This window comes from Bos mutus, chromosome 20 (genome assembly GCF_027580195.1).
Source record: "Bos mutus isolate GX-2022 chromosome 20, NWIPB_WYAK_1.1, whole genome shotgun sequence".
In the NCBI taxonomy this organism is placed as follows: domain Eukaryota; kingdom Metazoa; phylum Chordata; class Mammalia; order Artiodactyla; family Bovidae; genus Bos; species Bos mutus.
This window is the reverse complement of record NC_091636.1, coordinates 40,148,332-40,174,914: the sequence shown is the minus strand read 5'-3', so window position 1 is coordinate 40,174,914 and position 26,583 is coordinate 40,148,332. Positions and strand designations below refer to the sequence as shown.

General features: G+C 39.7%; 1 protein-coding gene across 1 annotated transcript; it reads left to right on the top strand.

Moving 5' to 3' along the window:
- Nucleotides 1-270: 270 nt before the first annotated feature.
- Nucleotides 271-23,750, top strand: TARS1 (threonyl-tRNA synthetase 1). Its single transcript, XM_005887717.3, has 19 exons — nucleotides 271-575; nucleotides 5,060-5,140; nucleotides 6,924-7,114; nucleotides 11,186-11,309; nucleotides 12,600-12,721; nucleotides 13,248-13,365; nucleotides 13,616-13,680; nucleotides 13,767-13,845; nucleotides 14,599-14,745; nucleotides 15,294-15,392; nucleotides 16,614-16,780; nucleotides 17,925-18,087; nucleotides 18,181-18,318; nucleotides 18,678-18,755; nucleotides 18,870-18,970; nucleotides 19,065-19,169; nucleotides 20,945-21,017; nucleotides 22,647-22,761; nucleotides 23,211-23,750. The coding sequence occupies exons 1-19, from the start codon at nucleotides 519-521 to the stop codon at nucleotides 23,357-23,359; spliced, it is 2,172 nt and encodes a 723-aa protein (XP_005887779.1). The 5' UTR covers nucleotides 271-518; the 3' UTR covers nucleotides 23,360-23,750.
- The last annotated feature ends 2,833 nt before the right edge of the window (nucleotides 23,751-26,583 follow it).

Sequence of the window (26,583 nt, the reverse complement as noted above, 5' to 3'; positions counted from 1 at the left end):
GCCAAAGCAGCAAAGAACTCTGGCCTCTACCCCAGTGTCTGACAGCAGGCCAGGAACAGATAACCCGAAATTTTCCGGAAGCTCAGACTTAGCGCGTCTTGCTCGCTACGGCGGCCGAAAGGGCCCTGGAGTAATAGGCGGAGTCAGCCCGGAAGAAGGCGCACGCGCATTGCGGACTTCTGGGCTCCGGAGATGACCCTATAACCCGCCAGGAGTGAGTGCAGGTTCTGTAGTTTCCTCCCCGCCCCGCCGCTTCCTGATTTCCGAGAAGGGCTATCGCCAAAGACGCTTTTCCATTGGTTTAGAGAAAGCAGGGCCCGCTATTCCGCGTTGTCGATTAGCTGCCTGCTCTCCCATCAGGTTAGGAGGCGGAGTTTGGGCGCTTTCAGATTGCATCAGCTGTGGACCACGTGGCGCAAGCGCAGTGCTCCCAGTCGCCACTGCCCACTTTTTGGCGACTGCTGTCCTTTCCTCCTGGCCATCGATCTGGACTTTAGTTTTCTCTTGGTGGTTTGCGGATGTCCGAGGAGCAGGCCAGTAGCCCTTCAGCGAAAATGGGAGACGAGGAGAAGCCGGTGAGTGGGCTGAGTGGAGCCCGGAGGCAACGCTGGCGCTCTTGTACCCGTGTTGCCCAACATGGGGAGAGGGAGGGGTGGAGGAACCCTGGGGCTGGGGGCGCGATGGAACTCCCGGACGAGTCAGGGTCCCCTTTGGAGAGGAATCGCAGATTCATAAAGCAGGTCGGGGCCTTGCAGACCATCTCTGAGTCCATCCTCTTTTTGTAGATGAGGACGCTGAGTGTCTTGCTCAGAGCCACACAACTAATTAGAAGCCGAGACAGAATTAGAATCTAGAGCTTTGGGCTTCTAGACTAGCATCTTTGGCTCACTGTAGTCGGGAAGAATGTTGCGGAGCCTCATTTAATTGTAAAATCACGTACGGGTAAAAGACCCAGTTTAAGAAAGGGAAAACCAAGTCACCGATATCTGCCCAAGTGTATAATAAACGGTGGAGACCACCCCATCTGACAAACTCTAGAGAAGTTACACAATCCCCTGCCCGATGCTAGAGGCTTGCCTTATCACATTGACAAACGTTCATCATTTTACGCCTGAACTTTTCGCTTTAGTGGCATACTATGCTTGGGAACATCTTCCCAATCCTGTTCTGTGGACCAACTTTTGGGTTGAAAGTTCAGATCGCTTTTACGTAAATATATAGTATATACACTTGCCCATCTTTGTTCTGTTTTTGTTGGAAATAAAGAACGGCTGCCCCGTCACGTTTCCAATTGTTACTGGAAAGGTGAAGTGGACCTCAGGGTTCCAGAGAGACCCATTTTAGTATCGCGGCTCTGCTGTTCACTGTGCTGTGCTTAGTCGCTCAGTCGTGTCCGACTCTTTGCGACCCTATGGACTGTAGCCCACCAGGCTCCTCTGTCCATGGATTTCTCCAGGCAAGAATACTGGAATGGGTTGCCTTGCCCTCCTCTAGGGGATCTTCCCCACCCAGAGATCGAACCCAAGGCTTCCACATTGCGGACGGTTTCTTTACCGTCTGGGCCACAAGGGAAACCCTGTTTACTACTGCTGCTGCTGCTGCTGCTGCTGCTAAGTCGCTTCAGTCGTGTCCGACTCTGTGCGACCCCATAGCCAGCAGCCTACCAGGCTCCCCCGTCCCTGGGATTCTCCAGGCAAGAACACTGGAGTGGGTTGCCATTTCCTTCTCCAATGCAGGAAAGTGAAAAGTGAAAGTGAAGTTGCTCAGTAGTGTCCGACTCTACCGACCCCATGGACTGCAGCCCACCAGGCTCCTCCACCCATGGGATTTTCCAGGCAAAAGTACTGGAGTGGGGTGCCATTGCCTTCTCCGACCCTGTTTACTAGCTGTATGCAAATGGAAAGTTACTTACTCTTTTTAGCCACTAGCCTCATTCGTCAAATGGAGAGGTGTTTTAGAACACAGAAAAAACCTTGATGTTAGTTCTCTCCTTTATCGTTACTGGTTTCATTTAGCAGAATCCATATGACCAAAAACATTTAATCCGAAAAACAGAATTGTTTCCTTCTCTTTCCATTTTCAATTTTCATAGATAGACCTGCAGTTAATTTTGTATCCATCTTTTTACCTGAATACTTGGCTAGTTATTAATAATATTGATGTTCACTGTTATATCCTATTATTATATATTGGGCTTCCCTGGTGGCTCAGAGGGTAAAGCATCTGCCTGCAATGCAGGAGACCCGGGTTCGATCCCTGGGTGGGGAAGATCGCCTGGAGAAGGAAATGGCAACCCACTCCAGTATTCTTGTTTGGAGAATCCCATGGACGGAGGAGCCTGGTGGGCTACAGTCCACGGGGTCACAAAGAGTCAGTATATTATATATTATATGTAGTATATATTATTATATATAATATATATTATGTAATATTCACTACCATGTTATAATTAATATAATATTAATTAATATAAGATTAATATAATATTAATCTTAGAATCCTGTCAGTACTTTACTTGACTAGAATGGACTTAAGGTGTATTCATTGGTCAGCTGTCGGCTGTAGATGAACCTTTAAAGTTCATTAAGTCCTGAATCCCAGAGTAGGGGAAGTGTTAGCTCAGAAGGAAATTGGGAGTAATATTTTTACAATTTGTTTTGTGTTTTAAGTGATGCAAGTCATAAGTTTTATGAAATTGAAAAGAACAATCAAAATGTCCACAAGTGATAAATGGGTAAATAATGAAATGTTATTTGACAGAAAAAGGAGTGCAGTACTGATACATGTAGTGTGGATGATCTTGAAATCGTATACTGGCTTAAAGAAGCCAGTCACAAATAACTTTATCGTATGATTCCATTTGTATGCAATGGCCAGAATAGGCACGGCTATAGAAACAGAAATATTAGTTGTTGCCAAGTGCTGGGGAGATGGGGGACGAGGGAATAACTGCTAATGTGTACAGGATTTTCTTTGGGGATAATGAAATTGATTGTGGTGATAGTTGGGCAACTGTAAATACACTGAAAAACCATTGAATTGTGCATTTTTTTTTGTGGGTGCATTTTATGGTGTAGGAATATATCTTGAACTGTTTTTAAAAAGTTCAAAGGTCAAAAACATTTACAAAACTAAAGTGTTGTGCCCCCCCACCCCACCCCCATCTCCAGTTCTGCTCTTTCACTGCTGAAGATCACTTCCTCCCTTAGAGTTGACCACTGTCAGCTTCTGGGTGGGTGTCTTTTCTTCCTACCACTTAAAGATTTTCTGAACATAGAAAAATTATCTAATTTTTTCTAATTTAATCATGTATAAAATGGAATAATGATAGCCATCTCACAGTGTTTCTGTGAGAATCCGAGTGATTGTGGAGGATCTCTGTAGATGGTAAAACTTTTATGCGGTGTTTGCTTTAAGATGTTTCTGTCTGAGCAGTGACAGGGAGGTAAGTCGTTTATTTCTGAGACGATACTCTTTGTAGTAGTGTAGTACTGTTAGTTGCTGCTGCTGCTGCTAAGTCGGTTCAGTTGTGTTCGATTCTGTGCGACCCCATAGCCAGCAGCCTACCAGGCTCCCCCGTCCCTGGGATTCTCCAGGCAAGAACACTGGAGTGGGTTGCCATTTCCTTCTCCAATGCATGAAAGTGAAGTCGCTCAGTCGTGTCCGACTGTTAGTCGCTAGTCGTGCCCAACTCTTTGCAATCACATGGACTGTATAGCCCACCAGGCTCCTCTGTTCATGGGACTCTTCAGGCAAGAACACTAGAGTGGGTAGCCGTTCCCTGTAGTATCCCTTAATGTGGTTTGGGATTTCTCAACCTCAATGCTCTTGACGCTACAAACTGGATAATTCTTTGTTGTGGGAAGCTGTCCTGTGCCTTGTTGGATGCTTAGCACTATCCCTGGCCTCTACCCAGTCTATGCCAATTGTACTCCCCAGTTGTGACAAGCTAAAAGGTTTCCAGACATCGCCAAATGTTCACTGAACGGGTCACTGCTTCTGGGTGAGAACCACTGGTTAAGACTAGTTCTTGCTGTTGGTGTCTTGCACAAGACTTACTGCTTTAAAACTTTCTGTGACTTCCTGGCATTGAACTGAATTCTAAGAAGTCCACAGATGACACCACCCTTATGGCAGAAAGGGTGAAGAGGAACTAAAAAGCCTCTTGATGAAAGTGAAAATGGAGAGTGGAAAAGTTGGCTTAAAGCTCAACATTCAGAAAACGAAGATCATGGCATCTGGTCCCATCACTTCATGGGAAATAGATGGGGAAAGAGTGGAAACAGTGTCAGACTTTATTTTTCTGGGCTCCAAAATCACTGCAGATGGTGACTGCAGCCATGAAATTAAAAGACGCTTACTCCTTGGAAGGAAAGTTATGACCAACCTAGATAGCATATTAAACAGCAAAGACATTGCTTTGCCAACAAAGGTCCGTCTAGTCAAGGCTATGGTTTTTCCAGTAGTCATGTATAGATGTGAGAGTTGGACTGTGAAGAAAGCTGAGTGCTGAAGAATTGATGCTTTTGAATTGTGGTGTTGGAGAAGACTCTTGAGAGTCCCTTGGACTGCAAGGAGGTCCAGCCAGTCCATTCTAAAGGAGATCAGTCCTGGGTGTTCTTTGAAAGGACTAATGCTAAAGCTGAAACTCCAGTACTTTGGCCACCTCATGCGAAGAGTTGACTTATTGGAAAAGACTCTGATGCTGGGAGGGATTGGGGGCAGGAGGAGAAGGGGACGACAGAGGATGAGATGGCTGGATGGTATCACCGTCTCGATGGACATGAGTTTGAGTGAACTCAGGGAGGTGGTGATAGATAGGGAGGCCTGGTGTGCTGCGATTCATGGGGTTGCAGAGTCGGACACGACTGAGCGACTGAACTGAACTGAACTGAACTTATCTTTGACAGTGGTGAAATTTCCTCTTTCAAAATCAGATTTCCACTTTTTTAAAAAACAGATGCTAAAATAACATCCTCAAAACTTTCCTAGGGGCAGCTTGGATCGGTGTCGAATTAGATGAAAATAAAGACCCTTCATATCTTTTTTGCTTCTTTAGGTAGGTGCTGGTGAAGAGAAACAAAAGGAAGGAAGCAAGAAGAAGAATAAAGAAGGATCGGGGGATGGAGGTCGAGCAGAGGTAAATGTTTTCAGGGCTGTCTCATCAGAGATTGACAGGGCAGGGAGCTGTCTTAGACTTGTCCTATGTGAGAGTCTTATGGTTTTCATGGAATTTTAAGATGGCACAAGATGAAAAAATCAGGGAGAAGAGCCAGGAAGGTCTTAAGAGGGAAAGAAAGACTGGCAGTTACTTGTTATTGAAAAAGAAAAATAGCTGAAGTATGATTGTAAGATAATCTGTGGGATTAGATATGAAAAACAGAGAACAAACGTTGCCAAAAAGAGGACTGTGATAATTACTCAGTTGCCAGATTGGGTGCTAGCCCTCTGACCATTTCATTCAATGAGACATTGAGAGACTTTGGTGTTTGAGCTTATACTGAGTACAAGGGAAACCAAAGAAAGCCCCATTCCTTCACCCCATTCACACTGTTTCCACCTGGACCTGCCACCAGGGACTGGTTTTAAGCAGGGCAAATCTCCTTGAGGCCTCACACGTGTAGCGAAAATGCTTTCAGTTCACCAGGCAGACGCTGGAAGGAACTGGCACCTCAGGAGTCATCCCAGAATCCACCTCGTTCCTGGGTGCCGTAGGAGGTGGTGAGACTCGTCTTCCTACTTTGTTTTTGAAGTTGAACTGCTGTGAACTAGGCTTCATTTTTTGCTTTTGCCATTACAACTGTTTTATTAGAGACTCTTTAGAAAACGACCAAAAGACAGAAGAACAAAGGAATAGACTCTTAAGAAGTATCCTATAGCACAGTAAAGTGATTTAAGAGCTCTTTTTTATAATTGATAAACTTAGAGCACTTCCACTTACTGAAAGGTAAGTTTGTAGGTGATCAAGCACCATTAAGTGTTGCTTAGAGCCCTGCATAACCATTTCTGTTATGTTTTGTCCATTGTATCCCACTGTAAGTGTGGGGGGAATTGTTGACTGAATTTCAGAATTTGTAAGAAAATGCATTATGTTCCCTAATTTCTTTTTTATACAGTCAATATGAGTAGTACATACTGTTCTGTTAAAGTTTGAGAATTAGCCTGGAAATAGGAAAGAAGGGATATAATTAGAGGACTTTTCTGAATCAAGAATTGTGTGTGTGATGTGATTGAATATGTATGTTAAGTGATCTGTCTGGAAAAAAAGTGTACAATGAGGTATCCAAGACCTTTCCTCCTCCTCCATACTCCCATCATTTATGTACTTGTCTGGTTTCCCTTCTAAGGGCAGCGGGTAGATCTTATTCTCCTCTGTAGGGCCAGGTACAGAGAGTATCTGCTCCATGAGTGGTGAATAAGTTAAGTTTAACACTAAGTGCTTCTGATCAGGAAGTGCCGAATGGATGTGGAGATAAACGGCAGTAAGATGGAGAGGGTTATGTGGGTGGGTAGGACCGTACTGATACTTCTGAGTAGGTGGGACCAGGTAATGTGAGCAGGATTGTATTAATAGAATGATGGGCTCTGAGTTTTCAGTTAATTTATTGGTGCTTTCCTATCAAGGATTATGGACCCCTGTGATGATTTAATGAAAAGCCCTCGAAGAGCACCTGAATGACTAAAGAAAGGGAAGGACTGTGGTAGGAGGGAGTTATAAAGAGATCAAGACTCTTCCATTAAAAAAAAAAAAAAAAATTAAAAGCCAAGAAAAAAATATGATTGAAATGAGAAGGAAATTTTGTAAGAGGGGAAAAATGAAGTACTACTTCACATAAGATAAATCTTTTTATTATTATTTCTTTTGCTTTTCTATATGAAAAGGACTGCGAGTATTTACTGACTATTTATTTGTTATCTTGCAGTTGAATCCTTGGCCCGAATATATTAACACCCGTCTTGAGATGTACAATAAGCTAAAAGCAGAACATGATTCCATTCTGGCAGAAAAGGCAGAAAAAGATAGTAAGCCCATTAAAGTCACCCTGCCTGATGGTAAACAGGTAGATGCAGAATCCTGGAAAACTACACCATATCAAATTGCTTGTGGAATTAGGTATGAGCTATATCTGTCTTGACCATTTGTTGTTTGTAACTAAACTTCTTTTTTTTTTTATCTTGCCAGGTTTTATCCTCATAACAGTTATGTTCCTGTTCAATGCTTTTATTGTTTAATTTACTTTATTCGGGTTTTTTAAAAAATAAAAACAGTTTAGAGCTTTGTGGTCAAAATTCAAAGTGAATATCTTGAAGACTTTGGTCTTATTTTCCAAAAGATTGTATATTTCTTCTTCATGCATGCATGCTAAGTCGCTTCAGTAGTGTCCGATTCTGTGCGACCCTATGGACTGTAGCCCACCAGGCTCCTCTGTCCATGGGATTCTCCAGGCAAGAATACTGGAGTGGATTGCATATCCTCATATATTTCTTCTACTTTGATCATAAAATGTCACATAAGCAAGTAGAGACTGCTTCATCTATTTTGACTAAAATTCTCAGTTTTAAAATTAAAATTGAAAGCAGCTCATCTCAAATGGGAAAGTTAAAAAACTAACATGACACAAGAAAAAGTGTATTATTTTTGTAAATCTAATGTTCAAACTTCTGTTGGGCTGGGTTAAAGTTATTTCAGGTAAGTGAGAATTATATGCATACTTTGTAATAAAGGAAATGCTTTCTTAATGTGATATGATAGGGATGAATAGCTGGTAAGTTTATCAAAAAACCATAAAGTTGGAAAGGCGTAAATCAATACATAGATTTTCTACCAGGTATTGGCAAACTACGGTCATAAAAAAATGACTAATACGACTATAAAGCCAAGGTTGGGGGTGGGTGGAGTGCTAATTAAACTTTTACATTATTTTAACACACTTGAGAAGCCATATGAGTGCAAAGTCCTTCCAGATTTGTGTGTAGTTGTTTCATCCACCCCTGACTTGACAATTTTTTTTAAGTGACTTGCCTGTATCAAGCCTTCTCAAACATTCAACTTGGTTTTCACAGAAACTGTAGTTCCCTTGTTGTATTATTTACCTGTTTCTGTTTACTTATAATGTTTACATATTGAGCTGAAACCACTGAAATCATCATATGAATTGTCAGAAATGATTATCATCACTATCATATTGTTGAACCTAAGAGATACAATAACAAGTGCACAAACAAATTTGGGAGCCGTCACACACAGCTGGTTCTTGGCAAGCCCACTATGCAGCTGGTGGGAGTAGGAGCAGGTAGGCCCATGAGCCATGTGTTCAGTATGCCCTGGCCTTCTTACAAAGGGAAGGCTATTAATTCGACAAATATTTCTACTTAAAGTACTTCTACTTTACTCCAAAGGTGGTAAGAATATTAAGCAAGTTTCCATGTGAGGTCATATATAACTGGATATATGGACAGACTTTTTTAAGTATCAGTTCAGTCTTTCATTTGAGAGAGAATTTTACATGTTGGTTGTTTAAGAGATTTCTCCATTCTTGTGCAATGAGATTGTAGCTGTGTCCGTGTTAAAATCCAGGCTCCTGTCAGTCCAGGAACTCGTTCTCTACATACTACAACATTCTTCAGATTATGTTGTACTTTATCAAGGGGCCAATTGGAAAATAATTTTCCGTTTTTTTTTTTTTTTGAATTAATGCTTCCATTGCGGCTAACTAGTTGGAAAATATTTTGGGAGAAACATCAAAATTTTAAGTTGAATCATGTAAGACACTTGTGAACTCTAGGCCTAGAATTAAGTTAGTGATATGAAAGTGAGAGTGTTTATGACATTTTTACAAAAGTCCAGAATAACCTCTTGTTCTGTGAAAATGTATAGCATGAATAACAGGCTATTTAAAGGTTCAGGTGATTTGTAGTAAATATATGAAAGGAAAAAAGGGAGGGGGGCTGCTCCGTTTGCTTCAGAATGTTTTTCTTTGAAGTTTTTTCCAAATCTTACTTTGTAGATTATTTTACCCCTTCTTTGAAAAATTGAAATGATCCAGTATTATTCATGTGTAATCTACATTTTCAAAATTGTTAGCATTTCAGAGTACCTTTTAGATCCTAAGATGAAACTTATTTTCTTCCCAAAGAATACAGAGAATATTAATCACCTTTCATCAGTACTTGAATCTTTTGACAACTGTTTTACACAAGTATGATAAAATATGCTTCCCTCTGACAATTCCATGTATCTTTTGTGAATGTACACATTTTTTTTTTTATTCGATCCTTTTGATCTCAGGAAGAAAGGAAACATTGGATACAATACATGGGAAATTCAGTGGGAACACTGAAGATGGGATAGGAATGTGTTTTCATTTGTTCTTCAGTTCTGATGCTTCAGCGGGGAAGGATATATAAACAGGCTGTAAACCCTCAAACAGAACAAGGAGTGAACCAGCTCCCACAGCAAGTTCAGCTAGCCCAAGCCTGCTGGTGGTAGACTTAAGACTCAGTGTGAGGGCTTCATGGTGTAGGGTGTTGCCTGCTTTTGTCAGGTTAGAGTATTATAGACTGTTGTTTCTCCAGCTGCACGTTTGCATCTGTAATCTGACTAACCATACTCAATCCTGCTTGAGCCACACAGCTTCCTGTACCTTTCCTAACATATCTCTGCTTGCATCCATGCCTGTTCTCACACTTGGAGTGCCAACTCCTCTCCTTTGCTTCTTGTCCAAATCTTCTGATCCTTCAGCCCCTGGGTACTTTATTTTTTTTTAATATTTGTTTGTTTTTGGCTGCATCGGGTCTTTGTTCTGGCATGATGGATCTTCGTTCCAGCATGTGGATCTTTCGGTATGGCGCGTGGGCTCTTCATTGCGATGTGTGGGCTTCTCTCTATTTGTGGTACCCCAGCTCTAGAGCATGCAGGCTCAGCAGTTGTGGTGTGAGGGCTTAGTTGCCCGGAACAGGTGGGACCTTCATTCCCTGACCAGGGATCAAATGCGGGTCCCTTGCTTTGGAAGGAAGGCGGATTCTTAACCACTGGACTGTCGGGTTACTTATGTTGAAAGCCTGTCCAGGCCCCTCTGATCTGTGCTGCTTTTACTTCCTCAGAACTCCTGTGACTTCTGTACCTGGTGTGGTCTGACACCTCATAACTTGTACTTCATACTGTGTATTTAGGTGACGTTTTTATCCGTATTATAAAATGTTTTATTAGATAGCATTTTATTTCACATGTATGTTGTAAATAATATCATCTTAGGCATTTGCAGAATTCTGAGATTAGTGTCGCCTCTCAAAGGAAAGATCTGTTACAGATTTCAAGCAGAAGAAAAGCAGAGAAGTTATTTAGAACCAGCCTATCTCCCCCCACCTTTTTTTTTTCCTTTGGAGTCTAAATAGCCTGGTTTTATGGAAAACTAATTTTGAAGAAATTAAAATGTAAACTACTGGAAGTTATTGTTTATTACAGTTGCCATGTTTGCTTAAACAAGAAGCATTAGATGTCAAATAATAGTGTTTGGAATTTTCAGAATCTTCTAGTTATATTCTTAGGGACTATCTTGAATTTTGTTGCTTTTTAATTTTATTTCACAAAGTTAAATGTACATCACCATAATAATACACAGTCAAATCTCAAAGACAATACAGGTTCAGTTCCAGACCATCACAGGAAAGCAAGTTACGTGAATTTTTTGGTTTCACAGTACATATACAGGTTGTTTGCATTATACTGTAATGTATTAAGTGTCCAATAGTTTGGTCTGAAAAAACAGTATATGCCCTAATTTAAAAATACTATATTACTAAAAAATGCCAACCATCATCTGAACCTGCAGCAAATCTTGATACTAACACCAAAGATCATAGATCACCATAGCAACAAGTATCATAATAATGAAAAAGTTTGAAATATTGTGAGAATTAAGAAAATGTGACACAGAGGCACAAAGTAAGCAAATGCTGTTCTGAAAATGGTGCCGACAGGCTTGATGCAGGGTTACCACACACACACACACACACAAATATATATATGTGTGTGTGTGTATATATATCTACAGGGTGTAATAAAAGACGAGATATGCCTGTATATAATGTTTTCTTATTTCAGTTCTCACATCAACTGTTGTGCTGCAGAAGATTCTTTTTTATAGAATCTTATGTTTTTATACATGTGTGTATATATTTTCAGTCAAGGCCTGGCCGACAACACTGTCATTGCTAAGGTGAATAAAGCCGTCTGGGACCTAGACCGTCCTCTGGAGGAAGATTGCACCTTGGAGCTGCTCAAGTTTGAGGATGAGGAAGCTCAAGCAGTAAGTTTTTATTCAGATTCACAGTCTTTTCCAGCTTATTATTTAAGCCAGCAAGTGGCTAAAGTTGGTTGATGTCTCATTGTCATATTTGAAGTCTTGATTTTGTCTTTCACGTAGGAAACAGAGTAAAAGTGCTTGTTTTATAAAATTAAGACATGCAGAAGTGCACTTAATACAAATTTATTCTTACTCAAGATACTTCACTGAGGGAAAAGTGCTCGGAATTTTATTAGAAATTGATTAAGCAAGTAAAAATTGTTAACTACACTATTTGTCAACACTTAATCAAGATGTATCTATTTATTAAATTTGAAATGATTCAAATTTCTGTTCCTTTTGGACAATTGATTTTCATATCTTTCTTACTTTAAAATGCTGAAAGCACTATAAAAATCAGTCTGCATTTGACAGCAGAGTTTCCCCCTTATTTCTCCAGGGTGGAATACCATATAAGAAAAAATAAAATATTTTGTTTTAGTGACGGTGATTTGCTTAGATGCATCGACGGTTTCCAAATGTACTCTGGAGTCCTTAAGTTTTTTATGATAATTTAAATTTACTTATTACTTTTTATTTTGATTTCAAGGTCCATATGTTTGTTCTTGGTTTTAAATTGTATTATAGGCTCTAGTTGTGTGTTGTTTGAGGCCAATAAGAAAAAGGGGCTTCCATGGTAGCTCAGATGGTAAAAAATCCACCTGGAGTGTGGGGGACCTGGGTTGGATCCCTGGGTCAGGAACATCTAGAGAGGAGGGCATGGCAACCCACTCTGGTATTCTTGCCTGGGTAATCCCCATGGACAGAGGAGCCTGGTGAGCTATAGTCCATGGGGTCACAAAGAGTTGGACACGACTGAGCAACTAAACACAATAAGAAAAAAAGTAGGTATAACTCGTAAATGATGTTCCATAGCCAAGTAAAAGCCAGAGCATAGCCCGTGGGGTTGACTCAAAAGACCCTGGGCCACTGCAGTTAATAAGACAGTCATGTGGTGGGTACCTGTTGTTTTCAGGGAACAAAATCCATCCCATTTAATTAATGATGCTAATTTATATTTTAATTAGTTTGAACAGATAATTTCTAAGATACAAATACAATTTAGTCATTAGAATCCTTTTAAATCCTTTTGGCTCTGAATAGAATCACATTGCAATCTGTAGATTTATAAATTTAGATCTTCTTGTCTTAAATTTACTCTATACTAAACTTTATGTATCTTTCAAAACAAGCAATTAATTTACAGCTTGTACTCCCAGACTCAGACCACCGTACTTTTCTTTGGATTTTCAGGTGTATTGGCACTCAAGTGCTCACATAATGGGTGAAGCCATGGAAAGAGTCTATGGTGGGTGTCTGTGTTATGGACCACCAATAGAAAACGGATTCTATTACGACATGTACCTCGAAGAAGGGTAAGTTGTGTAACTGGATAAAGAAAAAATCTGAATTACTCTGGGTTCATATTTTATTTTTAAAGATTTGTCAATAAAGGAGAAATGATATAAAGCTTATTGCTTCACAGTTACCCAGTATTCCTGCTGAGAAAACTTGAAGTGTTGTAGTAACTCATGAAGTAGTAAAGACTTTCTTGAGAGCTCTGTTCTAGATCAATGAAGGTGATTTAGATCATAGACCTAAACCATATGTCAGGAAATGAAATGAAGGTTGAACCTCTCCTTTCCTAGTGGAATGTGTGGGAATGGCCTTCATATGAAGAGCAAGCTCAAAGTCACTGAAAATATAGAAATAGTTTATAAAAAAAAATGTCTAGTTTAAAAATTCTTAATATATGATGCAAGGGTCTAAAATTCTTAATATATGATGTCGGGGTCTAATCTTCTATATTAAAACCTTTGAAGTATTCTGAAGACATGTTCCCCCAAGCTGTGGTGTGAGTAGAATGGGATAGAAAGAGATTAATTCTATTTTATTCTTCAGGGGTGTGTCCAGCAATGATTTCTCTTCATTGGAGACTTTATGTAAGAAAATCATTAAAGAAAAGCAAGCTTTCGAAAGATTAGAAGTTAAGAAGGAAACTTTACTGGAAATGTTTAAGGTAAACTGAACTGTAACATGGCCTCCACTTCTGTTTCACTCATTAACGTTACTTAAGGTACATTGGGCTTAGTGTACTAAGTCTATGACTATCCTGTTCTTTAGAAAAATTTAACAAATGTTTTTAAAACATGTATGACATTTATAGTCATAGAATGCTTAGACATACTTCAAATTGTATTTTAGCTACAGTATTTAAAAATAAAAATTAAAGAGTGGTTATTTTTTAAAATAATTTTTTCTATTTTCAGTACAACAAGTTCAAATGCAGGATTTTGAATGAAAAAGTGAATACTCCAACTACCACAGTCTATAGGTGAGAATATCAAGTGTCGTTAAATACTACTATTGTATATGTCATTGTAAGTCTTTGTTAAAATTCCTTTTTTTTTTAATCTTCAGATGTGGCCCCCTGATAGATCTCTGCCGGGGTCCTCATGTCAGACACACTGGCAAAATCAAGACTTTGAAAATACACAAAGTAAGCAGTATAACTTTGGGGGCTCTATATAGACATACTTGTCCACTAAAGATGTATGTTTATTTAAACTTGCATTCCCTTCTCTTTTCAGCCATGTTTCTCTTGCATATGTAAGGGTGGATTTTTTCCTTGGGCTGTCTGCTGACTGTGGGCACTGTATGTCACTAGCCTTTTTCTTTTCTTTTTTTAATTGAAATGCTCTCAAGCAGTGACTGAGAGACTCACCACCCATCACCAGAGCATATGGTGGTGGATTTTGGGTGGACTTACAAAATCACACAGTCAGGCTTTGAGACCGACTCACTGGAGGGTGCCTGCTTTTGCCTTCTGTTATGTCTAAGGTGGTAATTACCCAAGTTCTTTTTTAACCAAACTAATCATGCCAGTAAGATTTTTGTTGTTGTTGGTTGGTTGGTTGATTTTCCATTTTTGCCCAATCTTCTTGTGAAAGAAAGGTGCCTCTAAAGTCAGTTTTGTTTGTGGAGTTGTGATGTCAGTGGGTATTGAGAACGGGGCAATTTTGAGAGGATTAAGCAACTAGCTTCGTTCTGTGGAATGAGTACAACCACTCTAGACAGACCTCAGCAACTGGGAGATGCTCATATACTACATGTTGGCTTTTTGTGCCATTTTTCTTGAAATAAGGGCTAAATACGAATTTGACCCATAATGTAACTGTGAGAAATAACATGTAACTCTTAAATGAGATATTAAGAATTTGAACATTATCTCATGGTTATTCCCTTTTTTCAGAATTCCTCCACCTACTGGGAAGGCAAGTCAGATATGGAGACTCTACAGAGAATTTACGGCATTTCCTTTCCAGATCCTAAGATGTTGAAAGAATGGGAGAAGTTCCAAGAGGAGGCTAAAAACCGAGATCATAGGAAAATTGGAAGGGTATGTTTAAAAAGAACAATGTGTGTAGACCAGATTGTCATTTGAAATATAATTGTATCAGGTAATGGGAATTTAATTCTGAAGAGGTGCTGTAGCTTTCAAGGACTTACTGTACTGTCCTGGAAAAGCTGTAAATTACTTACTCATTGTCCACATTATCTTTCTAGAGTGTGTTCAGTACTGTGCAGAAATTGATTTTAACTACTCTTTTTATTGAGACCACATGTTAATGGCCTACATTTTTCTGTAAAAGAAGTATAACAGCATTTTGTAGAGCTGGGAGATGCTTTTGAAATACCCTGTTCTCGCTGACTTACTTGAAAGACATGGAAACTTAAGTCCCAGAAACATTTATCTGCTTGTTGCCCAAGATGACACAGAGCATCGCCAGTGGATTCTGTGGTGTCCTTTTCTTTATTCCTCTACCCCTGAATGTTTTCTAAACTGGAAGTTAAGTTTGGTAAAAAAAATATTCATTTCTACAAGTGTGTTCACTCTGTGCCGGGCATGATATATGTATAAACTTCCTTTTGCTTTTGTATACCCAGGACCAAGAACTCTACTTCTTCCATGAACTCAGCCCTGGGAGTTGCTTTTTCCTGCCCAAGGGAGCCTACATTTATAACACACTTATTGAATTCATCAGGGTAAGCTGTATTCATTCTTTTCTTCTATAGATTTAAGACATAAGTTGATTTTATTAGATAAGGTCTGCCAGAGGGAAAGATAACCTTGTGTTTGAGAAGAAACATTTTAAAGAATAAATGAAAATGTATGTATTAGGTCTCATAAAATGTATAAAAAATTCTTTCCTCCTAATATGTAATCTAGTCCATATAGTTGGGTATATATGCATGAGATAAGCTGGTGAGCTTGTAATGGGGCCCGTAACCCCTTATGTGGGAGATCTGTGGCTTTCTGACCGTTCATTTGTATTTTCTTTGAAAAACAAGTTAATCTTTACATTACTTTTTTCTTTGTAAACTGTGACAACCGTATATTTATAGAGAATAACACCACCAGTATCTCTGTACTCATCTCCTAATTAAAACATATCCAAATAGGGCTATATTTGCTTCAGGTTTTTTATTGAGGTAGAGTAATACATGGGCTTCCCTGGTGGCTCAGTGGTAAAGAATCCTCCTGCCAATGCAGAAGACATGGGTTTGATTCCTGGGTCAGGAAGATCCTCTGGAGAAGGAAAGGGCAACCTACTCCAGTATTCTGGCCTAGGAAATCCCATGGACAGAGCAGCCTGGCGGGCTATAGTCAGTGGGGTTAAAGAGTCACATACTACTTAGCAACTAAACAACAGAGTAATATATACATGGTAAGGGGGGAGGAACTGTCTTTTAAGAGTCCTTTCTGATCTACTTCCTTCCTTTCCTAGAAGAAACTATATATTATTTTAAAGTTAGCATGGATGGATCCTTTTTGTGCATGTTACTTTTACATCTGCCATATAAATACGTATCTAAATTATGTGTTTGTGTGCTTCAAAGTTACATGCATGAAGCCTTGATGTGTATTAGTCTGCCCTGTGATTTTCACTTCAGATAAGTACACATCCAGTTCATTTTCACCTGTTCAGTATTAATCCATCGTCTAACTTCCACAGTGTGCCCTGTGCTTACTGGGCACACTGACGTCATTTCCCTTTCTCCCGTGTGACCAATTGTGCTGGAGTACCCTCCTCTTGTACATGTCAGGGGCTTCCTCTTGGGTGAATCCCTCCCAGCAGAGCTTTGCGATTTTAAGATGTGCATCTGGAACTTTACTAGATGGTAGACAATGGCTCGTGAAATTGTTCCTTGCACCTGATGTGTAAGCATGTATTCCCTACATGCATTGTGTCTGTTTCCTAACAGAGTGAATACAGGAAACGAGGATTCCAGGAGGTGGTCACCCCGAACATCTATAATAGCCGGCTCTGGGTGACCTCGGGCCACTGGGAGCACTACAGCGAGAACATGTTCTCCTTTGAAGTGGAAAAGGAGCTGTTTGCTCTGAAACCCATGAACTGCCCGGGACACTGGTATTCAGCAGTTTTGAGTTTCTCTCATAGATTTTCAGCAATCAGTCCTAGATTGTTTTTCCTCCTTTGAAAGTATTTAAAAAGAAAACAATGATGTAATCAGAAGAGTATTTAAATGTATCGTAAGTGCAGTGGTGTAACATCTTCTGTGCCCAGCTAGATCCTCAGATCTGTAGACATTCAAGAGTGGCATTGGGGCAGCATCAGTGAACAGACAGGATACAGAACAGGGGAGACTTTTATTTATTTATTTTTTTAAGATACATGCATCAGAACCTCCTGCTGATGAATTGACATCCTTGGAAAATCCTCCTTGCCTTGAGGCAGTTCACTTTGTATCCTTGGAAGCTGGGTGAGGAGCAGCATAGGGCAGACCAGGGAGAGCTGTGGCTGGCTGCAGGTGGCCAAGTCATAGCTCCTGGCACCGGTCCCAGCAACCAGGCCTCGAGGGCAGAGGGCGTGAAACGGAGGAGTCTCCACGGGGGCCCTGGCTTGTAAGTCAGGGAGCCAAGTTCAAGTTTATTCTTAGTCTTCCCAGGTTCTTCAAAGTTTCTGAAGCACTTTCAGACTAACCGGGAACTAAAGCACTTTGGGGAGCAGTAAGAAAGTACAAGAGACGCTAGTGGAAAATCTCCCACCTGCCAATGCAGGTAGACCTAAGAGACACAGGTTCAATCCCCAGATTAGGAAGATCTCCTGGAGAAGAGAATGGCAACCCACTCCAGTATTCTTGCCTGTTCCACAAACAGAAGAGGCTGGTGGGCTACCGTCCATAGGGTAGCAAAGAGTTGGACATGATTGAAGTGACTTGCATAGCACAACAGCTTAAGTACAGACTTTCATTTCCACTGTTTCTATAGCTAAGATTTTCTTTACAATATGAGCCTTAAAGGCCATCCTCAAAGAGCACAAGGATAAGACTTCAGACTTAATGGAAATACATTTTTTATTCTAGCTTGGTCATGGATGGTTGTATTATAATTTATTTGCTGCTTTATTCATGCTAGTGCTTAGAAAAGCCCAGACTTTTGATGTGTGAACAGCTAGATCCAGTATTTGGCAGCCTTTCTTAGCAGTATCAGAGAAGCAGTTGTGTTCTTGTGAAATTAAATGTCAGTGGATTTTTCTTTGCCCTCTTCTTTAGCCTCATGTTTGATCATCGGCCAAGATCCTGGCGAGAGTTGCCTCTGCGAGTTGCTGATTTTGGGGTGCTTCATAGGAATGAGCTGTCAGGAGCACTCACAGGACTTACTCGGGTCCGAAGGTTCCAGCAAGATGATGCTCATATATTCTGTGCCATGGAGCAGGTATGAGATTCTGGGGTGAAACACTTTGAAAGACATGTCAAGAAGATTGAGGAAAATTAAATTACCACTGTTCCCCCCCTCTTTTTTTTAAAGATTGAGGATGAAATAAAAGGTTGTTTGGATTTTCTGCGTACAGTATATAGCATATTTGGATTTTCTTTTAAACTGAACCTGTCTACTCGCCCAGAAAAATTCCTTGGAGATATTGAAGTATGGAATCAAGCTGAGAAAGTAAGTGGTGGTTTTCAGTGTGCTTCAATATTACTTGAGTGAAATTGGCATGCGCCATAATGTGAGAAAGCCAAGCTTCTTTAAATGGATAAAAGAGAAAGAAAATTGGAAATGGTTTCTAGGCTTGTGTAAGCCAGTTTTTTCCTCTGTGATTTTGTATTTTAGACATGGTTGAGTGTGTTTTTTCAGTCATCAAGCTGTAATCTTTAAAGGGGTTTGTGTATGAGTATGTCTAGGCGGACAAAATTGTAAAGCAAAGAATAGTAACCCATAAAGTAGTTAGAATATTTTTAGTCTCAAATTAGGATGGAAGAAGTTGCATTTGAACAAAAATTTAAATCATTTTGTTTTATCCTTAGCAACTTGAAAACAGTCTGAATGACTTTGGTGAAAAGTGGGAATTAAATCCCGGAGATGGAGCTTTCTATGGCCCAAAGGTCAGTACCAAAGTCTAATTGAGAATAATATGTCTTTTCTGTTCCGATGAAGAAGAGATTACTTTAAGGTTTTTAAAAATTCACCCCTAATAGAACCCAATCTTTGCATCTTAGATTGACATCCAGATTAAAGACGCTATTGGGCGGTACCACCAGTGTGCAACAATACAGTTGGATTTTCAGTTGCCCATTAGATTTAATCTTACTTTTGTAAGGTGAGTTTCTAAGTGTCTGCTCTGAATATTCTTCCATAAGGACATAAAGGAACATATATACAAAATACAGGAAAACAATTTTTTTTCTTTCTAGCCATGATGGTGATGATAAGAAAAAGCCAGTCATTATCCATAGAGCCATCTTGGGGTCAGTGGAAAGAATGATTGCTATCCTCACTGAAAACTACGGGGGCAAATGGTAATGTGCATCATTATTTCCGTGTGTTTTTGTCCAGATGATGTAAATTAACTGTCAGAAATGTCTGCTGTCCAGTTTAGTTCTATGATGGAAAGGGAGAATGATTCTAGTTGGTGACTTCTAATTAATGACAAGTGTTTACTAAAAAGTAAGGAATCACAGTCTAAACCCAAGTTTTTTAACTAGAAGAATGTTTGCAATTATTTTTAGCAGTTGATTGGTTCGAATGTTATATAAATGCTTTCTAATGAGTTATTCATCAGTAAGAAGATTATTGTTTTGATTGCTTTCTAAGTAACTTTGGGAACTTATAAAACTTTGTTTTTTGTTTGAGTAAACAAAAGTAGGCTTTCAGCAGTACCTTGTTCAGTGTTGCTGATCATAATAAATAAGCATTTTGGACCCTTTAGAAGCCAAGTTTTTGGGTTTTTTTTTTTTTTTTTTTTTGGATTGAAAGTACAGAGTCCAAACCAATTAACATTTTTGTGTCTCATTTCTAGAAACGTTTGTTTCTGCTAGCAAGATAATAAGCACGTTACTTGCATTTTATTTTCTCAGCACCTTTGTCTGGGCCCCATTTTGGGAAGGCAGTTGAAAACAGGAAATGGTTATGAAACACCCATTTTGTACAGCCTGTGTCATTACATTGCAGTCACTTCAGTTTTCTTTGTAATTTGATTAGTTCAGACATTTTAAGTTAGGGATGTCATACGTATAAATGAAATAAGCTAATTTCTTTTCAGTTATATTTCACAAAATCAAAACCAACATGGGCAGTATTCTCTGCACAATCTCGAGAATAGGGAGGTCCTCAGCTGATGCTTTACCAAACCTGTAGTAGGTGGGGAACAGCCCACAATTGGGGTGGAATTTGGTACTCACCAAATTCAGCCTAATTTGGTGCTTGAAATGAAAGTCGCTCAGTTGTGTCTGACTCTTTGTGACCCCATGGACTATACAATCCATGGAATTCTCCAGGCCAGAATACTGGAGTGCTAGCCTTTCCCTTCTCCAGGATCTTCCCAACCCAGGGATCGAATCTTCCCGCATTACAGGTGGATTCTTTACCAGCTGAGCCAAGAGGGAAGCAATTTGGGGCTTACTCCAGCCTAACTGTAGCAATTACACCCTTAATTGTAGCAAAATAACTTGAAAATAGAGGTGGGACCAGGCGCAGCACTGGCTTGAGTCTGCAGCGGTGGGGATTGGGTGCCTGAAATCCCTGAAAGGAGAACTGCAGATGGGCTCACCTTTTTATAAGCAGGGAAAACACACTCACTTTTACCAAGTACCATCACCACTTACTAACTGTTTCTATTTGTTGAGTCCTGCAAAATGGATCTTGAATAAACTGAAGGCACAGTCTCTGTCCCTACATGAAGAATGAATAATACAGTAACACTTGAATAAAATAACCTTTGGGGTAAAATAACTTGAATCATTAAGTGCTCTTCTTTGTCGGTGTGTTAAGCCCTCTAGCCGTAGGTGCATGGTATTTTCTGTTAGCTGCTGTGTTGAATTATGGGGCGTGGTCCCAGCTCTCTAGTTGCTTTGCTCTCTCTGCTTAGCAAGACAAGTCTTAATTACAGATTTTCCCTTTTTTCTGCTCCTGAATCATCCTTCAGTCCTTATTGGACATTGAAAAAAAGCCAGGTTTTTGGAAGTGGTCCTTGCATGTTTCAGGAAAAGGTACTGAATAGTAGACTAAGAAGTGTGCTATCCTTGTTGAAGAAAGTTCCCAAATTCACATTACATATTTTTTTTTTCTTCTAAAGGCCCTTCTGGCTGTCCCCTCGTCAGGTAATGGTAGTTCCAGTGGGACCAACATGTGATGAATATGCCCAAAAGGTAATCCTTAAGTATGACTGTCTTTAAATTTAATAGCTGTTGTTCAGCTTTTCAGATCTCATAAATTATATCTATGCTTTGTAAGTCAAACTGCTGTGATATAGAGAAGTGTTTACATTTCAGTCCTTGGTAAGCCTAAGTAGATAATATTACCTCTTTAATGTTTTTTTATGTGGTTCTGTGGTGAGTAGACTTAATTTGGAAAGTTTTACATACACTTGATGTTTTAGTTTTTAATATTAGCAAGTAGTGTGACATATAAATTCAAATGCATAATGTAGTGTAAACTGTTCTTTGACTCAGAGTAATTTTGGTTTGTTTCTAAAGCACATTTCTTTAATTTGAAACTTTTTTTCAAATTGATGGTATGACAGCAATCTTTGCTCTCCTACCAAAAAGCCACCTTACTAACAGATGTATGAATATCCATTCATACCTCACACCTTAAAGAGTAGAACAGTCTATTCTGTTATACAGCAACAATTCCATGCTAAGGAATCTCAAATTATGAAAAGTTGAATTATTAATAAAAAGCATTGTTTCATAATTGCAAGCTGAAAGTAATAAATTGGCTAGACAAGAAATCTATATATGAATGAATAACATTGTAACATCAAAACCACCATGTTGGATTTCCCTGGCAGTCCAGTGGTTAAGCCTCCATGCTTCCACTGAAGGGAGCACGGGTTCAGTCCCTGGTTGGGGCGCTAGGATCACAGACCACAGTGTGCAGCCGAAAAAAAAACCCAGCCTGTGTTTGGATCAGAATAAATTGCACTCGAGTCTCAACTGCCTTTTAATAAAGGAACATTAAAAAAAACCAACTGATAGGCAGACTATTCAAGATATACTGTATTCCTATCACCTCACACAGTCGTTTTAATCAGTTATGCTTTCCATGGTTAATGGATTTTACTTTATTGTATATGCATGTATTTTCACAGTAGAAAAAAGGTCAGTTTTAGTTAACTCACTTTTCAACTATAACACTAACTTTCTCCATGTGGGGATGGAGTGGCATGTAAAATTATGTAGGGGGTGGATTTTTGATTATACTGAGTTGTGGGGGGAGGACACTGCTATTAATCCTTAATGACTAGAGACCAGAGATGTTAAATAGCCTGCAGTTACCAGGCTTCTTACCCAGTGGCAGAATAACTCAACTAACATGTGCACAGGGCTCGTGTTAAGAAAAAAAGCACTGGTGCTTTATACTTTAAAATAGGTTACAGTTGAGAGTGTAGTCTTATCCTGGCACTGTAATAAACTAACTAAGAACCTTTCTGAAATTTGTATACTTCAAAATCCCAGGAGGTTCATTGGTTAATGATCACTAAAGCATAACAACCTATTAGTGAGATAAAAATGGCCCATTCAGATCATTCTGTCTTATTGAATGGTAATTGGTTGTCAGATAGATGGAAAATTTAACGTGGTTTATTTAATTCATAGTTTATCTCTCAAACAATATATCGTTTTGTAGTTCCACATCACGATAATATATACTTCAGTATATTTATTAACATTCCTTTTTAATGTTTGTGTAATTGTTCAAATTGTTAAATAAAATTATTTAAGATCAAAATATAATTCTCCTTGAGATCTGAAGAATTCTCTATGTTTAAATAGGTACGGCAACAATTCCACAATGCTAAATTCATGGTGGACATTGATCTGGATCCAGGCTGTACATTAAACAAGAAGATCAGAAATGCACAGTTGGCACAATATAACTTCATCCTAGGTAAGAAAGGAGACTTACCAAAGACAGCCTGCCAAAACTTAGGAAAACTTTAAACCTGGAGATGTAGGCTTAAGGGAATTGTGATCGTCAGTAGTCTTTCCATTCCTGATCTCAAACTGTATGTTTGTTCTGTTGATGTAACAAAGGAACATTTGGGTTTGGAAACTTGAAAGATTCAAGTAATCTTGAAAGGTTTGTCTAAAAATCTTCTCCCCTTCACCTCCTGCTTTTCGTCTGGTGACTTTTTAATAAGTTGGCTGGATTAAGTGACTTGGTAATAAGCACAGCAGTTCTAGTCATTGCAGAATGGTGGGTTGGGTTTGGTTTTTTCATGAGTAGATTTGGTCACCTGTACATTTTAATGAATCAGAAGCTACAGGGTGGATTTCTGTTTGAATATGCAGTAGGAGTCTTTTCACCTAACAAAAGTTTTGTGGGTTTTGGTTTAGTTGTTGGTGAAAAAGAGAAAACCAGCGGCACCGTCAATATCCGTACCAGAGACAATAAGGTGCACGGAGAGCGCACCATCTCAGAAACCATCGAGCGGCTCCAGCAGCTCAAGCACTCCCGCAGCAAACAGGCAGAAGAAGAATTCTAAGGAAGAACTTTGCCCAGCTTGGCTCAGTAGAAAAGGGTGAACGTGTTTGCCTACCGTGAACTTTGTATGATGGAAAATATCAGCTTATACTAACCTTAGAATAATTTGGCAGAGCCTTTGGAGATTACTGCAGATCAATGTTTTTTAATTTAGACTTTAGACTATACGTATTTGAAGAAGGTAATTAAAAGTGACACATTAACATGATTTGACTCATTAAATTTCTGAACACTGGATAAAAGCATGAGGAATGTGCTAATGTAATGTGGAAGAATGTTTTTATAAATGTAATACAGCTAAAATGTTAAGTTTTTTCAGATTTGATCAATGGAAAAGATTAAAATTGGATTATGATTTAAAAATAAAAATTTCTGTTCACATTAAGTTTCAACCGCTCTGTCCTTCATGTCCATACACACCTACCCGGAACAAATCACATGATCCAATATTTATCTTTTATGTTTTGTAACACAGATGATGTAAGTTGGGTGGAGAGGTCAAGCCCATAGTATATTCTGTTCTCAAACTGCGGTGTGAACCAGGGGCCTGCTGCTCAGTCACCGGATGACATCTTGTAGGAATGTCACTTGTAGCTGTTTTGGGGACACAAACCTTTTAAAACCAACCATGAAGCTATTTTAGAGTAGATTTGCACAAATTTTTAAGAAGGGTGAGTCATGGATATAGATATCTATTTCAGTTTCAGTTCAGTCGCTCAGTAGTGAACGACTCTTTGTGACCCTGTGAACTGCAGCACGCTGGGCCTCTCTGTACATCACCAACTCCTGGAGTTTACCCAAACTCATGTCCATTGAGTCAGTGATGCCATCTCCAGCCATCCCATCCTCTTGTCATCCCCTTCTCCTTCTGCCCTCAATCTTTCCCAGAATGAGTCAGCTCTTCGCATCAGGTGGCCAAAGTATTGGAGTTTCAGCTTCAACATCAGTCCTTCCAATGAACACCCAGGACTGATCTCTTTTAGGATGGACTGGTTGGATCTCCTTGCAATCCAAGGGAATCGAGTCTTATCCAACACCACAGTTCAAAAGCATCAATTCTTCTGTGCTCAGCTTATAGTCCAACTCTTACATCCATACGTGACTACTGGAAAAACCATAGCCTTGACTAGATGGACCTTTGTTGTCAAAGTAATGTCTCTGCTTTTTAATATGCTGTCTAGTTTGGTCATAACTTTTCCTTCCAAGGAGTAAGCATCTTTTAATTTCATGGCTGCAGTCATAATCTGCAGTGTTTTGGAGCCCAAGAAATAAAGTCAGATTTTGTGGTATAAAAATCACAAAATTAGGTACAAAATTAAAGTAGATGCCAAAATGTGTAAAAAAAAAAAAAAACTCATATTACAAAGAATTATTTTAAATGGTTTTCGTAATGTAGTTCAAAGACTAGCTATGATTTATCTAGATTTTTTTCAGTTCCCTTTTTACACTTGAAGCAACAAATGGCTTTGCTTGCAATACTTGGAAATACTACAAAATGTAAGATATGAAAGTATAATAAAGACATAGGTAAGCAGGACTGGGAATCAAAAGATTACTCTTTGTAACTGACACCTTCTTAGTCCTCAGATTTCAGTGGAGGTATTAGGGGACCACTCTCTTATCTCAGGTGGCACTGGTAGTAAAGAACCTGCCAGCCAATGCAGGAGACATAAGAGACATGGGTCAGGACCTCCCCTGGAGGAGGCCATGGCAACCCACTCCACTATTCTTGCCTAGAGAATCCCATGGACAGAAGAGCCTGATGACAGTCCATAGGGTCACAAGGAGTCGGACACGACTGAAGCAACTTGGCATGCATCCCAGCAAAGCTCTTTTGCCTGTAGTTTATTTTCCTTCTCTTTCCCAGAGAGCAGACTTCTATTTATTGTACTCCTCTGATCTCTTCTGGCATATAATGAAGAATTGACAGAACCCAGTTTCTGGGATTTCCCTGGCAGTCCAATGGATAAAACCCCTTGTTTCCACTGCATGGGGCACAGGTTCGATCCCTGGTCAGGGAACTAAGATCCACATGCCACACAGCATGGCCTAAAAAGAAGTGATAGAATCTAATTGTTTAGACTGTATCAAGAGTTACATGATCTTGGTAATAAAATATACAGACAGGAAGGACGTAAGGACAATGACATCTGCAAAAACGGATTTTGTGGTATAAAAATCACAAAATTAGGTACAAAATTAAAGTAGATGCCAAAATGTGTAAAGTATGTACCAAAACCAAAATGAAGCCAAAATCTGTAGAGACAAAGTCTGTACTGTGCAGGTGGGTTAGGATGGTCTAGACAAGTGAAGGCTTGAAGGACCTGGAATGGTCGCCTGAGCCCCTGGTGACCTGTGCCCACTGCATCCACTTGCTTCACTGATCTTTACTACATCCCCACACATCTGCGCTGTGACTGCTAGACGGTGCTTCTTGAGTTGTACTGGGCACAGGAATCTCCAGGAGATGCCGTGAAAATGTGCAGTTACGCTGTGGGTCTGGGTCCTGGGACCCTGTGTCTAACAAGTTCCTAGTTGATGCTGAGAAGCACACCCTGAAAATCAAATTGTAGTAGAAGGCCTGAAAGGAAACCAGGCTCTCGTACTGTGGACCCTCAGCTGAGTCCCACTGTGCCAGGCAACCACGTAACCATGCTTGTGTAGGCTTCTGTTCCTGTGTCCAAATATGTTACTCTCTCTCACTTTAGAACCTTTTTTGACTTTTTCAGAAGATGTAGATTTTAATTCACACCCTTTCATTTCTTCCCTCCATCCTAATATATATCAACTTTTTGTTAAATCCACAGTAGGTGTAATTGGGCTTCTCAGGTGGCTCAGTGGTAAAGAATCCACCTGCCAGTACAGGAGATGCGGGTGCAAACCCTGGGTTGGGAAGATCTCCTGGAAAAGGGAATGGCAACCCACTCCAGTATTCTTGCCTGGAGAATCCCATGGACAGAGGAGCCTGTCGAGCTGTAGAGCATGGAGTCACAAAGAGTCAGGACACAACTTAGCAACTAAGCAACAGCAACAACAGGGTGTTATTGTTACTAGGTTCATAAATATGCTCTAATCACATTCTATGATTACATTTTCCTAGTACAGCTTTTCTTAATGGACTTGATAGTTTTCTCTTTCTTTTAAAATCTTTTCCTTGAGTATCTGACTTGAACAGTTCTTTTCTGTACCTTTCATTATACTTTTCCCAAAAGTCAATTTTCCTCC

What these genes read in the sequence shown, in the direction of transcription:
- TARS1 (XM_005887717.3), top strand. Translation starts at nt 519, where the DNA reads ATGTCCGAGGAGCAGGCCAGTAGCCCTTCAGCGAAAATGGGAGACGAG. An exon ending in TGGGAGACGAGGAGAAGCCG is followed by an intron (nt 576 to 5,059) that starts GTGAGTGGGCTG and finishes TTGCTTCTTTAG; the next exon opens with GTAGGTGCTGGTGAAGAGAA. An exon ending in AGGATGAGGAAGCTCAAGCA is followed by an intron (nt 11,310 to 12,599) that starts GTAAGTTTTTAT and finishes TTGGATTTTCAG; the next exon opens with GTGTATTGGCACTCAAGTGC.